General features: G+C 38.6%; 1 protein-coding gene across 3 annotated transcripts in view; it reads right to left on the reverse strand.

The window, feature by feature from the left end:
* LRRC2 (leucine rich repeat containing 2) overlaps window positions 1-15,703 on the reverse strand; it is a 111,858-nt gene that overhangs the window by 38,703 nt on the left and 57,452 nt on the right. For all 3 annotated transcript variants that reach the window (XM_068175813.1, XM_068175812.1, XM_068175811.1), the window contains exons 3-4: window positions 13,510-13,720; window positions 712-868 (exon numbers count right to left, since the gene is read on the reverse strand). In XM_068175813.1, the coding sequence (XP_068031914.1) occupies window positions 712-868; window positions 13,510-13,720 (368 nt within the window). The remainder of the gene's footprint in view (window positions 1-711; window positions 869-13,509; window positions 13,721-15,703) is intronic.

Below are 15,703 nucleotides of genomic sequence, written 5' to 3' on the forward strand. Positions count from 1 at the left end.
TAGATTTGGATTAGATATCACAAAGAAATTCTTTACTGTAAGGGTGCTGAGGCACTGGAACAGGCTGCCCAGAAAAGTGGTGGAAGCACCATCCCGGGAAACATTCAAGGCTGGGTTGCAAGGGGCTCTGACCAACCTGGTTTAATGAGAGGTGTCCCGGCCTACAGCAGAGGGCTTGGAACTAGAAGACCTTTAAGGTCCCTTCCAAATCAAATTTCACTATTAATCCATTACTTTATGATATATCTCTTTAATAAATTAAGATAATTACTGAAATCTTAAAAAAATAAAATGCATATTTTTTGCAGAGTTATATTTTTTTTCCTTTTCCCCTACAATCTTATGTTTCAATTCATCTTGTCTGAGGCTTAAAATTCTGTAATATTTCTATTTTTCTCAATCTGTAAGGAATATAAAACACCACCTGCTCCCAGAAACAACTCTCCATCTACTTGAATACAAGCAATAACTGCCTTATAATCAGATAAGAAATATGTGCTAACTTTTTCCCATACTATATTCATGGTTCTCAACACAATTTGGCAAGTATAATTAAAGCCAGAGAAATATAAAAATGTCGTGGGGACTGTTCAGTGTAAACAAGGAAGACAATTATCAGTAAATTAACAAGAATATCCATGGATGCTCATTTCCCTGCAATAGAGTTAAATGGTATGAGTAAAAATATCTGAATATCTTGGACCAACTCACCAATCTCTGCTGGAAGATGGTTGATTTGATTTTTTGACAATTCCAGTACTCTCAGATCTTGAAATAGTGCAAGGTAGGCTGGAATGGTTTGTATTAATGTATTGTACACATGCCATTCTTTCAGATAGATCTGTTCTTTCAGAGAATCTGGAAGTTCCTGTAAATGAAATAAGAACAGGTAAATAGATAGCATTAACTTAGAATTTTGTTATTCTGTTTCCAAATAGGGAGAAAAATGCACTTTGTCTTAATTATCTTGATGTAGAATAGTAGTTTGATAAATCCTTACAGAAGCTCTCTGCTTTTGAGGAGCACTGCAGCTGTCTTTATCACATATTCATTTTTTAGCACCTAATGCAATTATTAGCTCTAAAACAGAAACCTATCTGAAGAACTCAATCTGTTTGGTGCCTCATACATTTCCATTTTCGAGATGGAGGATTTCTTTAAAACACATTTCAGTGCTTTAATTCACACATCAAGATGTAATAAAATGCAGCACAGAACAGAAGAGCGCATAGAGAATACCTAAATAGTGTTTGCCAAAAAAAAGGTGTAATTTTGTTCTGAATGCCTGCCAATGTTTCAAAACTTGTTTTGCAAGAGGGAACAGAAACCATTTCAGATACTATACACATATGTCACCTGGCTTAAATTCCTAAGAAGTTGCAGCAATGTTCAAAAAATTTTAGAGGATACCCTTAGAAAAAATACCATTTATTTTAAAATTATAAAACAAAATTGAATTTTAAGTCAGTCCAAATTTGCAAGTAATTTTTGATTTAGTAATGCAGAATCCTTTGCTTTCAAAATTCAAAATAATTTTGAAATTTCCTGTAATTTCTGAGTTATTTTCAGATTATTCAATTTAACAAAAGTCTTCAATACATGATGAAACTTAAATTTATAAAGCCTTCAATTTTTACAAAATTTCTTTAATTAATTGGTATTCACTTCAGATGTACATGTCTTTGTTTGAATTATGTCACCAAATCCTTTGAACTTGAAACAGACAAAAAATCAATTCCAAAAGTTGAAGGTCAGATAATTTAAACTCCACTTTCTTTAGCATCACATAATTAACCAGTCTGTCCTAGGTTTTATAACACTGCACACTGGTAACATGTGGAATAAAGAATCTGGAAGAGGTTCTGCCGCTAACTTTGCTGTGTAAAAAGAGATGTGAGAGTTCCAGCCTTAGATTATTTTATAATTTTCAGATTTGTTTCCTGTGCATGAAAAATATGATATAGTATGAATTACTGGTCTTTATAAAAATGATATTGCCCTCTTTTTTTTTTTTTTCTAGATTTCATAGATCTCCCAAGACATTTGTAGGAATGATGCATTTGAATTTTATTTATTAATGCTGAACTTCTGGATTAGCAATAGTGCTACTTAACTCTTAGTTAAATTAAGACATCTAACTGTAATTATAGATTACTGGACTTGATCAGAAGCAATTTTTTGGTTGTTATTGCTTCTCACTTCAGTTCATTTCAAATTTACACATGCAGACATAAAATCTAGGTTTTGTTGTTCTGCCTTGCTACCTTCCCTTGCATATTTGATACAGATAATTTAATTTCTTACTTCACTTTCTGATTAGGTGTGTGTGTGTATTGCATTGCGATCCATCTATATTTGTCAGTTTATGACAATTAAAAATAATTCCTCAAATGCCTCAGGGCTGGTAGCAAGAAATCTCTCCAACTTTGTGGAATTAGTTACTATTCCTCATATTCAGTGCTGCACATTCTTTGCAGCAAAATAAAATAACAGAGGACAACAGCAAATGCAATTAGTATTCTCTTTCCCATCTTTAAAGTATGGAAAATTCAGCACAGAGGGGATAGTATTTAGCTGGAGTGTTATAGATATCTCTGTAGGGAAGAATCATAATTCAGAGAGAGAGATGAATAATTATATTGGAGGGGAAAAGATGTCTATATTAACAGACACTATTTTTCCACTCTATTTCTCCACAGTGCAAGTCAGTCTCTGCTTTTCTATTGATCTAATGTTTTTTTGCACTTTATTGCCACAACATACCATCTCCAGCTCATTGGTGGCAAATACAGCCCTTTCTCCTCTGAAGCCAACAGCTATGCTCTTCTCCCACACTGAGGGGAGAAGAAAAAAATTCTCCTTGATACATTGAAGACAATGCAGCAAATAAGGCTCTCTACCAGATCAAGATCAAACTCATTCACTATTTTAGAAAAAACAAGCCAAAATATGATAAATATTTGTTTCTTATTAATGTATAAAGATTTTTTAAGAATCTTTATGTCTGTGTTGACTTGTATAGAGCACCAAGATATTCCTGCGCAGCAACAGAAATACATTTAGACATGACTACAAAAGAATGGAAGTAGATTCCATTCTTCTACCAACTGCCAATTTGTTTTCCTTTCTTGTGAATATTTCTTTATATTATATAATGCAAGAATGCAAATACTTTGCTACTATGTGCTTTTTCAATATTTTCCATTTTAAAATGCATTTATGTTTGTGTCGCTGAAACATAACTTGATGTGATATTTTGCTTCATTACAAACTAGATGGGAATGGGAACTGAAACTTCCACAAGCTTTATGTTTGCTTTACTCTCTGATTCTCTTGTGTTCTTTTGTAATCTTCTGCTGCCATGCTAAAGCTGGCAGCCTGCTGATAAATTGTTGCATGAAGACTGACACTTGAAGGATAGTCAGTCTTTTGCCTTTTACAGCAAAACAATGCCTCAAACTTGTTTGATTTTTGGAAGAGAAAAAAGTTTTAAAAGGAAATAAATAACAAACATACTACCATTGCTGATTATAATATCTCTAATTAGGAGAGAATTCACCTGCTAGACCTGAGCCTGAACTAAAACTGTGATCAAAGCTCTAAGAAATTTAAGTTTGGTTTATTTTCCAGCTCTATACTTCTATGTGTTATGAGCCAAAATAAAATTTTGGATCCAAATCACCCACTTGTCTAAAAAATTTGAAGTTAGTTCCAGGTACTCCCTGCTGCAGATCCCCAGCACAACACTGGAACTGTCCCCATGTCCCCCCTGCTGTCCCAAAACAGCAAGAAAACTGTGTGTTTTCTTTCACCCAGTGTGTAAAAGGCCAATCCACACAAGCATTCTTTTATTAATGTACAGTTTTGCACAGAAAGGGTTGCTGGGTGGCAAGCCCTAAATGTTAACAGGGCAATTCAACAAGTAATTTTTCCTTCTGACATCTGGACATCACTCCCCAACCACTGGCTGCCCAGAGTGATGACACCTCAAGCAGCTGAAGATAGGCAGGGCTGAGCTCAGCAGGGCCACAAGCAGTGGGGCTATGTTGGAGGGGATGGTTTAGGTCAGCTGGAGCCTCTGTGTAGAGAGTGCAAGGTCTGCATTATGCCACGCATTGCTGCTTCCAGCTGGGTCCACCCAGTCCCAGACAGCTCTGCACTGCACATCCCACTGCGGTGTTATAAGGGTGCTGGGGTGTGGCCCATTGTCACAACAGCACATTCCAGGGCCCTTTGTGATGCAGGGGTCTCATGGTGCCTAGAGACCACTGTTACGAAAGGCCACACACTGGCCCTGAGGTTACTTAAAGAGCACTAAGACCTGGAGTGCCCAGTCACAGGAGAGCACTTCCCTCAGGAGGTAGCATCTCTCCTGGATGCCTCAGTGGCAGAGGCTACCAAAGAGGCAGAGGGTGAAGGACTGGGGGATGGGACCACCGACTCCTTTTCCTCCTCCTCCTCCTCTTCTTCCTCCTCTTCATCTTTCTCCTCCTGCCCATAGGTGGACCACATGCAGCCATATGTGGACCCTTCCCATTCTGAGGAGGCTGTAATCTGAATTTAAGACTCCTCCCATGGGACACATGATAAAACCCCACAGACCTCAATCTGCTCTCTCTGCTCTCGGCTTGGGGCTCTCTGGACTTTGCTCAGGCTCCCAGGACTCTGCCCCCCTGTTTCCCCTGGCACGGGGTGGGGGGGGGGGGGGGGGGGGGGGGGGAATAAAATGGACTTCCATGCTAAACAACAGAGACTTGTCTCGTCTATTTTCCCTGTCGCTGTTGTGGCCTCCCTGGATCACGATCGTCACTGTAGCAACACACTGGTACAGCCACAGGCAGCACTGCAGGCAGAGGATCACTGTATGCTTCTCACCACTGAAGCTCAAGAAATGTCCAAGGCAGCAGCTTCTGACATCACCAAGAAGGTGACAGCAGCAGAGGCAGAGAGCCAGGGAGCTGCTGCACACAGCCCCTGCTGCCCACCCCCCAGCTCCTCACCAAGCCCTCTGGAAGCCCACACCCTCAGTGGGCAATGGGCAGGGGCAGCAGCAGGGGCAGGCCTGGAAGTACTAGAGACCAAGAAGTTCTTTGTAGAGGAGAGGGAATGCTTGAAACTCTACGACCTCCAACACCTGTTTCAAGTGGAACACAATGAAAACCAAAGTTGGAGTGGTAGAAAAGAGAAGCCTCTCCCGCCCCTCACACATCAGCCATGGTCAGAGTACTAACTAGGGTTTTAAAAATGGAGTATCCCACCTCAGTAGCCCACCTCTAAGCAGTAGAGAAATGGGCCCAATTTGGACCCTGCTTTATGAGCCCCCCTGGATGGCTGAAATGGTGGGTATGAGGATGACAGCACCATCCAGAGGAGCAGACAGACAGAGCCAGGAATCTGCAATTCACAGGCCCTGCTGGTCACATCCCAGCTCCTCCTCATCAAGCCAGATAGAAGCCCGTGTCCTCAGCAGGCAGCAAGGGCCACTTCTGTCAGCAACAGCAACTGAGGCAGAGGCCTTAGCTAAGAGGGAGAAATACCTGGAAGATAACAGAGACCATGAGCTGTCCCAAGAAGAGGACAGAACAGACAAAAATTGGAGTACTGAGGAAGAGAGTCTTTCCATGCCCCTTCCACATGAGGCAAAGGAAGAGCACCGGGACAGTCAAATACACACACCCACAAGGCACCAAATTGGATCTGCCAAGGTGGGTCCAACCTCAGTGTAGCAAGTAACTGTGCCACAAATAAAAAAGGAGCAAGGCTACCTAAGAAGCTTTGCCCATAGCCTGTCATCTCTGCACTTCTATCCCAATATGGCACCCTGTTGCATCCTGGGTTTGGGTTCAAATTATGGGTTTTTTCTTTGTTAGTTTTCCGGTTCTGTGTACCCTCATGCACCTCCCAGGTTTTCCCCCACCACTGTGGTTAGCTCCAGGCTGCCTGCCATTGGAGTTTTCCCCCTGTCACTCTTGTAACCACTCCCTGCCTACTCCTGAGGTTTCTATGCCCATCAACCCATTCTCACGGTCCCACTCACCCCAAAGCCCCATGTCCGCCCCTGCCGTGTTCCCATTGGTCGCTGTAGTACACATCATCACCATAACGTCTGTATCCATTGGGCAGAAGGACTCCCGGTCCGCACTGTCCCACCCCTATTTCATCCCACTCTGCTCTGCTCCATGCTCGGGGCCATTTTTGTCCGTGTGACGTTGGGAGCGGGCTGCAGCTTTTCCACCACAGATCTTGCAGCCAATAAAGCATCCAGCTGCCACGCGGACGGATTTGGACAAATTCCCTGCCTCTTTGTTTCTTCCCTCGCGCCAACAGCGAAGCGCGGCCAACAGCCCACCCCAGAGCGCGGCAGCAGAAGTGCCCGGGAATTTCGGTGAACCCCGGCCCTGACAAGAAGCTGAGACGCCCAAGCCAGGCGCTCGAGAGCTGACTGGGCCCGAGAAAAGTAACACATAGCCGCGGTACCCTTCGACAAAGCACTGAGGGACGTTACATGCCCAAGCACATACTCCACAGGCCTAATTTGGGACTTTTTCACCCTATGGCTTGACTTTGGGCCCAGTTCCTAGAAATCAAGATGCACTGAACAAACCCATATCAAACAGGCAGTATTTGTGCAATCCCTCACACCCACTGCCTGTTAAAGACTATTTTGCATCCATAGTTTCCCTAAATATATTTGATGGACTATAATGACACCTGGATTTGCAAGATAAGGAGCTGTCTTGTACCATTTGGATTAGCTTTGAGATTTAAGATACACCTTATATAGTTATCAGACCACATCAAGGGCAATAGCAAACATAACATGGCAAATGCATACATCAAACAATTGGACAAAGTGCGCCTCTGGAGAACTGAAATACCAAGTCCAACAAGTATCAAAAAAGGCTTTACAAGACCAATTACTTAAAGAACAATATGTGTGTGGAATATTAAATTTACCCAACACAGAATGTTGTATAACCATTCATTATGCCTCCACTTCCATTAAGGAAGTGTGAGCTAAGATGAAAGAAATAACTGGCTAAACTGCAGAATTGTTTCAATCCATGAAGCCAAATGACAGGTTTAATGGTTGGAGCCCCATGCAGACATCATGGTTGATGTCTACACTCAGATCATTAGAACTCCTTAGGGTGGGGCTCATAGTTACTGCAGTTTGGAATGATGTTGTTAACTGGATTTATTTTCTAAATTATTGGAATGCTAATTGTTTCATACAATGATTTATTGCATTGTCTCTTCAGCTTCATCCTTATTTTCTCCCTCTGTATGGTATGTTCACATCAGCACCATGGATGAAGACGTGATCAAAGACTGTGACCATCGATCAAAATTTAAGGCAAGGCTTAATAACATTTGCAGCATATACTTTAAACAAGCACTCACTGGTAACTGTCTTCTGCTTGAACTATCTCCTCTATCTCTTTATCTCTTTCTGCCTCCTCCCCACCTCAGCCTTTTTTCCCCATACTTTTAATAAAGTTGACACACAAAGTAAAATTGGTGTTCTTCTACCAGTATTTGGTCTAATTTGCACCTTCATTTGGGCAGAGAAATTTAATATCAAATTGTACCAGTAATATACTGATAAAACTCTGTGAGCTTTTTTGGACCCTCTGACTTTTGTCATTCCTTTCAACCATGAGCATTTACAAATATGTGGTGGGACATCACAGTCCCAAGGGAGCAGTGTGGGGGCTTTTTGTGCACATGTCAATCAAACAGGATGATTTGCCAGCCCTGCTCACTTGTGCCTGTTGCTTCATGAGACAAAGAGGAGAGGAGGCAAAGCCTATGCCGACAGGCAGAGCAGGAGAGCCCCCACGGTCCTCTTCTATGGGCCAAGCAAAGACCCTGCCCTTAGCCTCTCCCATGCCTCTTGCACTCCAGCTCCTGACTGGCTGGAGCCCAGAAGCAAAGAGGGATTGCATCCCGGCAGTGCCACTAGGCTATACATTCCCAAGGCATTTTGGGTCACTGGTTAGTTGGTGGACCTGGCAGTGTTAGGTTAATGGCTGGAATCAATGAACTTCAATGTCTTTTCAAACCTTACTGATTCGATGATTCTATGAAATATAGTATGTAGTGGGACCACCTTTAATAACAAATGTGGTCATGACTGAGTCAGGAATGTCGTTTTTGGTTTGGTTTTTTTTTTTTTTTTTTTTTGGTTTTTGGTCTTTTTTTTTTCCCAGGGGGAAATCGCCAGGGAATTTACATACGTGCAAGAGAGATTTTCCCTGTCCATTCAATACAGTAATGCTTTTTGACCCTTTGTAGGAAATAAATACATCAGTGTGAGAAACACTTGTGAATAACAAATGGAAATTTTCTGTTCTCAGTGAAAACACATATTATGTTAGACAATAAAATTGTGAGAATAAATACAAAAATAGTAATTTGCTGCCTTGTTGTGTGAGGAAATTAAATGCAAGAAAATAATGATTTATGAGTAAGGAATTTTACCACCACTTACTTACTTGCACTTCTGACATTAAAGTTTTTTAAAGTTGGTATGCACCCAAATCCTCTACTTAGGAAAAGCAGCATAGCCAAGAGCACTCCTCTTCTGTATTTGAGAAGCATCATCAGCTTTCCTCTGCCAATATTGATAACATAACATTTAAAAATTTGTTTATCCTGAATGTTTTGTGAAAAATATATAAAATTCACTGATTCGCTAGAGAATAAACATTCATTAATTAACAGCAGAAAGTAAACACTCAGAGGGGAAAAACAGAGTTAAAGTGATTTAATTTAAAAATTCATATGAATATTCATGGCATTATTTTGCCTCAGTTTCTAGTACTAATGGTACTGTTTCTCTAAAGAGCTAATTTAATCAAGTAGATACATGTTTATGTGTACAGAGGTTCTCAAGTGTTACATCAATTGTGCTTTTTTCCCCTAGACATTCAATTCAAACACAAAATTCAAAGGTCCATAATCCATATGTATGTGTATATGTATATATATATACATATATATATATATATATATATATATATATATATATATTTCACAGTGTGTTTGCCTGTAAAACTCCCAAAAAAAAAATTTATTTTTCTGAAACATACCTTGGAAACCTGAAATTACTTGTAGCACAACACACCATTCTCATGCTTTCTAAGTCCCAAGTGTTTTGCAAACACAGGAAGATTTAGGAGACTCACTGCAGGGGCAAGATAACTGGGTTCTGCCCCTTTTTTATTAAAAGAGAAAAAGAAAAGAAAACCCATTCAATTTCATTCGCAATATCAGATTGTGATTCTGTTATGATGAGACCAGACCATTTTTTACGGTATGCTCTTTTCTTTCCTAACTGCAAATACTGATTCATTGCTGTCCCCGGCTGGCAGAAATGCACATCCATGGGAGGTAGACACTTGAGTCACAGAACCACAGAATCACAGAATTAACTAGCTTGGAAAAGACCTTTGAGCCCATCGAGTCCAGGCTATGACCTAACACCACCTTGTCAAACCATGGTACCAAGTGCCACATCCACTCTTTTCTTAAACACCTTCAGGGACAATGATTGCACAAATTCCCTGGGCGACCCATTCCATTGCCAATCACTCTTTCTGTGAAGAACATTTCCCTAGTGTCCAGCCTAAAATATTTGTCTGGTATGTAAAAGGGAGACAAGGACCCCTGAACCTTAAGTTTATTATCAAACAGCCCCAGCCAGAGGGAGCTTTGACAGACAAAGGTAAGACTATGTCATAAATGTAGTTATCAACCACTGCCCATAGGCTGAAGCTAACTACATGGACAGGCATGGTTAAACCACAACCCAAGTTACAAAATGTTTTTCAGATTCAGAGGGACTTGAATAAGGATCTGCATAAAGAGAAAACAATTTTTTTTCAGAATTCATATACTGTTAAATTAAGTTCAAGTCTCTTTAGCTACTATTTTGTGCCTACTTGTCTAAGCTAGTATTTTTTGTGTGAGCGTTTTACTTTCATGTGAGCTACACAGAACACTGTAGTGTGCCATTCACTGTTGCAATCTAACATTTTCTCCTTTTGTTTTCCTGGAATCAAAATAGTTTTCATTTCTGTACTTATCCCTTGCAAGGCAAGCCCAGTGCTAGCTGTGTCATGTTTAAGATTGTTATTCTTGCTTCTAAGAAAACCTGATTTGTATTTGATTCTTCTTATTTCCAGTCTCTTTTCACTGATGTCATTGTCATTCTAGCTTTGTTAAAAGCACAAGCTGCACTGCTCCCTTATCTACTTTAACACTATGTCATAATTCCTTGGCTTTAAATCCATAAATCACTCACTCTATTAATTTTCTTCACAGAAATATATGCCTTTAAGGAGGCCCATAGTTGTGAACACTAAAAGTAGAAACATATCAGAAAGTGTTAAAGCTAATTATCACAAAATTATTACCCTTTTCCCCTTACTATTTTGTTGCTGTCAAAGAGTTTTATCTTTTCTCAGATGTGTTAAAATAAATCCTTTACAAGGAACAGTGGGTCTCCACCTAATGAAAATACATTATCATATCGATGATATTTGAGAGATGGTGAAAAAAGTGGCATGAAGTCTCAAAGGAAGGAATTACTAATAGGAATTCAAAAGATGTGATCTACTCTGATTTTCATCTTTACTAAGGTTCTCAGAAGAGGGTTTGACACTATTTTCAAAAAGGCACAATCCAGATTATTTTCAAAATATTTAGCCAAGTTATCCCAAACTCTTGTGGCTGGCTAAATATAGTTAGGTATCCACAAGTACTCTGGCTATGTAGGGTATGCTCAGAGATAAGGAGAGACCATGTTCTCCAGGCGCCAGATAGCCTCATGGCGCTTCTGCTGAAGCATGACCAAAGGCAATGACTACATCCCTCAACTGCTAGGTTAATAGTTTGTCTGAAATAACTTAAGAGTCTTCTTCAGTCTAAGCAATTCTATGATTCCATCATACAGTGTTTTACAAATCCCTTTTTTAAGCTCCTACTCAACAATGCAGAATCAGTAAGCCAGATGCTATATGAATATGGAGCACAAAGCAGCAGCTTCTTTCTAACCAGGCTACATTTTTACCATCTAGACACCCTGAGCACTTTGACATTGAAACGTATGAAAAGGATGTGTTAAAGCCACATCCCTATGCTGGGGATTACTCCTTTGTGTGACTTAGCTTCCCAGCATCCATAAAAAGAAATGGTACAGCTCAGAAGCAAGCCTTGTTCTCAAAATTAAACCTCTAAGTCACACCAACAACCTGCTCAGATTTAGCTATCAACTCTCTAGAGGATATATTACTGCTTCATAGATGAGAGAAAAGGTGAAACATAATAGAAATACTTATCAGCTAAAAGGAAGATAGAAGATTCAGCAGCTCATCCCCAAATGGATACTTTACAGGACCGTGCTATTTGCTGCTGCCAATGGTAAGTGGCCAGTCAACAGCAAATCCAGCTTGTTATGTGCCCATAAATCTGCACAGGTAATCCCAACTCTGACTTCCCCGAGTCCCTGAGTGCTTAATCACCGAAACTTTCAACTCATAGGTGTATTTTTGTGCAAAACACATCATAAAAAACCTAAACCACGACTGACACCACAGCTCCCATTTACATAACATACAGACTTCTCTGAGAAAACAGTCATATGTCCACAGATTTTGTTCATGTGCAGATTGCCAGACTGTGCAGCATTGTTTTTATAGTCTGAAAATTCATTTTGCTTAAATGTGAATACTTTCTTTTTGTGAAAAAGTAACAGGAGAAAAGACTATAGCATCTGATTCTGTCTTTGGTTCAGAAGCAACAGTTCAGATTTTAAAAAGCAAGATAAGTGGTATGATTTATATAAGAGACAAAAACTTTAAAAAATTTTTGCAGTAGGTGAATATACACTTCTTTTGGAGTTTTGTCAAGTGAGTTTTTGCAATTTTAAAATAATTGTCAGCTGTTAGAAAGTGACATTTCAATTTTGAAGGAGTACTGATCTAAATAAATCAGCTGTGATTGTATTTTTATCTGCAGACATCTAACTACGCCAGTTCGTTGTTGAAACAGGAAACCAACTTTAGCTAGACTAGAGCTGGACAATGAGACTTGATGGCTGCTTGATATGGACACATTGAGCATCTGATAAGAAGATATCAAAACCCATGGTGGTTAGGAATGTACTGCTCAAGGTGGCATAATATAACAGTACATAACAGTACTCCAATTTCTCTTAAAATGAATTTTTCAGAACATCAAATTAAAATTAAATATTCTGGAAAACAGAACAAAACATGTGTGTTTGATTTTGCCTCCTAATGTAAAGCTGAGCTTATGGTGACAAAGCAAAATTTTAATGGTTTGGCAAGAGGAAATAAGCAACAGAAAAGTTTAATTATGCAACCTTCTACATCCTGATGCATTAAGGATATTTGCAGGTGCTACTGTTTCAGTATCCAAGGATCTGTAAAGTCAGTGTCTATTTTTTTAATTTCTAAAGTACCTCTAAGGTTTACAATACCCAAAAGAATGTAGTATTTGACTACACATCTTAAACATCACTTTCAAAATCCCAAGTTCTTGAAAGAAGAGATATGATAGCTGCCTGAAAACCAGTCCCACCAGGTGAATGATTGGTATCAGTTGAAGAAAGAGTCTCCTTAGTAGAGTTGAATGGGAACCAGAGTTTTCTATAGACCAGAAATTTCAAATATTGTATGTTTATTCAGAAGAAAATTAAAGCAAGAAAGAAAAATGAAAACTGAAAAAGAAAACACCATCTGATTCAAGATCAAATCTAGGATAAAGTTACACTTCAGGTCAATCAAAAATAATCCTAGTTTTTTATCAATGTTTTGAACTATTTTTTTTAATGACAATGCTACATGAAATTCAAAATTTTAATTTCACATTATCATTAATAAAGTAATGTTTCTCCAAATACATTTCTATCAAAGCTTTTATAACTCCAGAAATCTTCAGACTACCTCTAACCCACCACTTCCTCAATTTCAAGCCAGCACTAATTCACATCTTACCTGCAAGCTGCTATTTCAAAATAAACACATCTGCAAGTCAAATGTGCTTTTTTTCAGTAAGACCCTTGTGGATTGATGCTAATATTAGTTTTAAACTGAGCAGAGCTTGAGAAAGTGTTATCACACCATTAGAGCAATAATACAGATCTCTGATTAGTAGAAGACAGCAATAAGCCAAAAACATTATTTGCATCTTTCTTCATGCTCTGGGGAATTTTAGAGAAAAAGACCTTGTTGCAATATTATTTCCCATACCAAAACTTTTGAAAGGGATGAATTACATGTATCAGCAGAGAATATAAAATACTCATACCTGAAAACTACACCACTAGTTCAGGCTGAGGTAGAAAATACTTTGGCCACTTCTAACACTGCAAAAGCATCAATTTCATATGCACTTGCCATAAAAAGAGTGAGATTAAAAGATACAGTCTAAGACACCCAAACTCTTCACCAATAGAAACATATTTTTCATTAGATTTACCGTCCACTGCTCTCCAGAAAGCTGAAAAATAAACTTGTCTTGTTCTTTATTTACTCCATCTGACAAGGCATGACTCTTCTTGAGCTGAGGATTCTTTCCATGGGTGTCCAGGTTCTTCTCACTGATGTCTACAAAGCCATTCTTGAGGTATTTTGATTGAGGAATACCTTTCTTACGGCACTCTAGTATCAAATTCCATTCCTGTTTTATCCTGAAATAGTGCCAAAAATGCTTATATGAAAAAAATATGGCAGGTAAGTTCTAAAGCTTAATCTGTGTTTGCACAAGTACTTATCGAAATATAATTATTCATCTAAGCTATTGACTATTTTAATATGCATATTAAGAAAATGTGCATTTCCTGGAGTTACGCTAAGATTTTCTAGACATACGTACATATTTCAAGGGATCAGAATTTCATTCACTGACTATAAAACACTGAGACCCAGAGAATAACAGAAAAGTGGAGACTGTGGAGCAAACTGTTACAAAAGTGGAAAAGTGGAGCAAACTCTTACAAAAAAGAGCAAAAATTATACCCTTTATTTTGATAGGATAGGAAATATGTTCTTACAGAACAAATTACATGCATAAACAAAATCAAGTACCTGGTGATATAGGAAAACATTTTCTTTGCGAAGAAAAAAAAAGGTAAGAAGTACCTTTTTTCCCTTCACTTTCTTGATCAAGTATAATGATTTATTTTAAGTTTTACACCAATATCTTCTTAAAAGGTAAAGGTCAAAGTTATCACATGTGAAGTGATTTCAGATTCAGTTTCAGTGTAACTTCTACATCACCTCTAAGGCAAGCTTTTTCTCATAACTTCAGGTGAAAATTCCATTTTATATAATTAGCATTGTCAAGAGCTCTTGCTTTTAGTTAGGAGAGATATGTCAGTTTAGTCAATTAAAGGGCTGGTTGATTAACAGAAGCAAGCCTTTCGTACACCAAAAAAAGATGCTGTAGGGCCCCATGTATCATCAATCTGACCTCACACTTTGAATTCTATATCCCGTGATACATAAGGATCGTTTATGTCATCTCCATCCTCTGAAAGAAACTTTAATCTAAAGGATTGAAGAAAACTGAGAGCTTAAGAAGGACACAAAATTCAGGATGAGTTTACCCTAGAGAAACTAAATATGTTATGTCCTAGAAATAGAAATGCATGCAAGTTTATAAAGTTCAAATAGGAAGTAACAAAATCTTTATATATATTACCACTTAATCATGGGGTTCTTTTCTACAATGCTAGGATGTAAAAAAAAAAGTCACGTGAAACAGAGTCATGAAGTAATAGAATTATATTGTCTGAGTTTACTTGATACGGCAAAGTAAATAGGTTAAAGCAGATACAGTTCTTTAGCCTACACTGTGATAGGTTGTCAAGTTGTGACTAATATTTCTAAATTTTCTTCTACAGAGGGAGAAATATCCAAACATCTGATTTCACCAAGCAGCCCTACTAAGGGTATCCCCACCAGCTGCAGTCTAGAAGTGCTCAGATGACAAAGTTTTCCATATCAGCAGACATGATAGTTCAAAAACCTTTCAGATGCTTTGACACATGAGCCAATTCAATTTTTAGTGTTGATTTTAACTATTCAATCTGTCATTTGTATGCCAGAAACTGCCAACACAACTGATTGTGGATATTGTAATAGCAAGAGATTGCTAGGAAAAGCTATAAAACAATATTTCTATATACTATAAGGAAAATAAACAGCCCTAAAACACCTACTCATATTTTGTTCCAAAACTTGCATACCAGTGAGTATAGCTACATAGATATAAAAGCTCTGTACAGCTAGGAAGTGAAGTGGTATGGGGAAGGTGTTAACTGAATTTCAAGGAAGAGAACAAAATTATCTGAACAAATAAGAGGCAGGAGCCATAAGGACCATAGGATGAAACAAGTAGAATTCTTTTTTTCTAAAATATTCCAAATTTTACTTGGCACTGCTGTTCTGCTCTTTCTCACATTCTCCAGTCCTCCACATCGAGTTTTTCTGTCCATCTCTGAAGCTTATTTCTGCATTACTACCCTCTCATTTCCATGGAATTCCTTCATTTTCTATCAAAGCAATAAATATTTCACTCAGTGCATACTTTAGTGCACTGAAAAAAAAATTGCACAAAGTGCAATACAAAATGGGTGGTTTTGTGTTCATTGCTCTTCTTTCAAGCCCAA

Source organism: Anomalospiza imberbis, chromosome Z, assembly GCF_031753505.1.
Source record: "Anomalospiza imberbis isolate Cuckoo-Finch-1a 21T00152 chromosome Z, ASM3175350v1, whole genome shotgun sequence".
NCBI classification, from domain to species: domain Eukaryota; kingdom Metazoa; phylum Chordata; class Aves; order Passeriformes; family Viduidae; genus Anomalospiza; species Anomalospiza imberbis.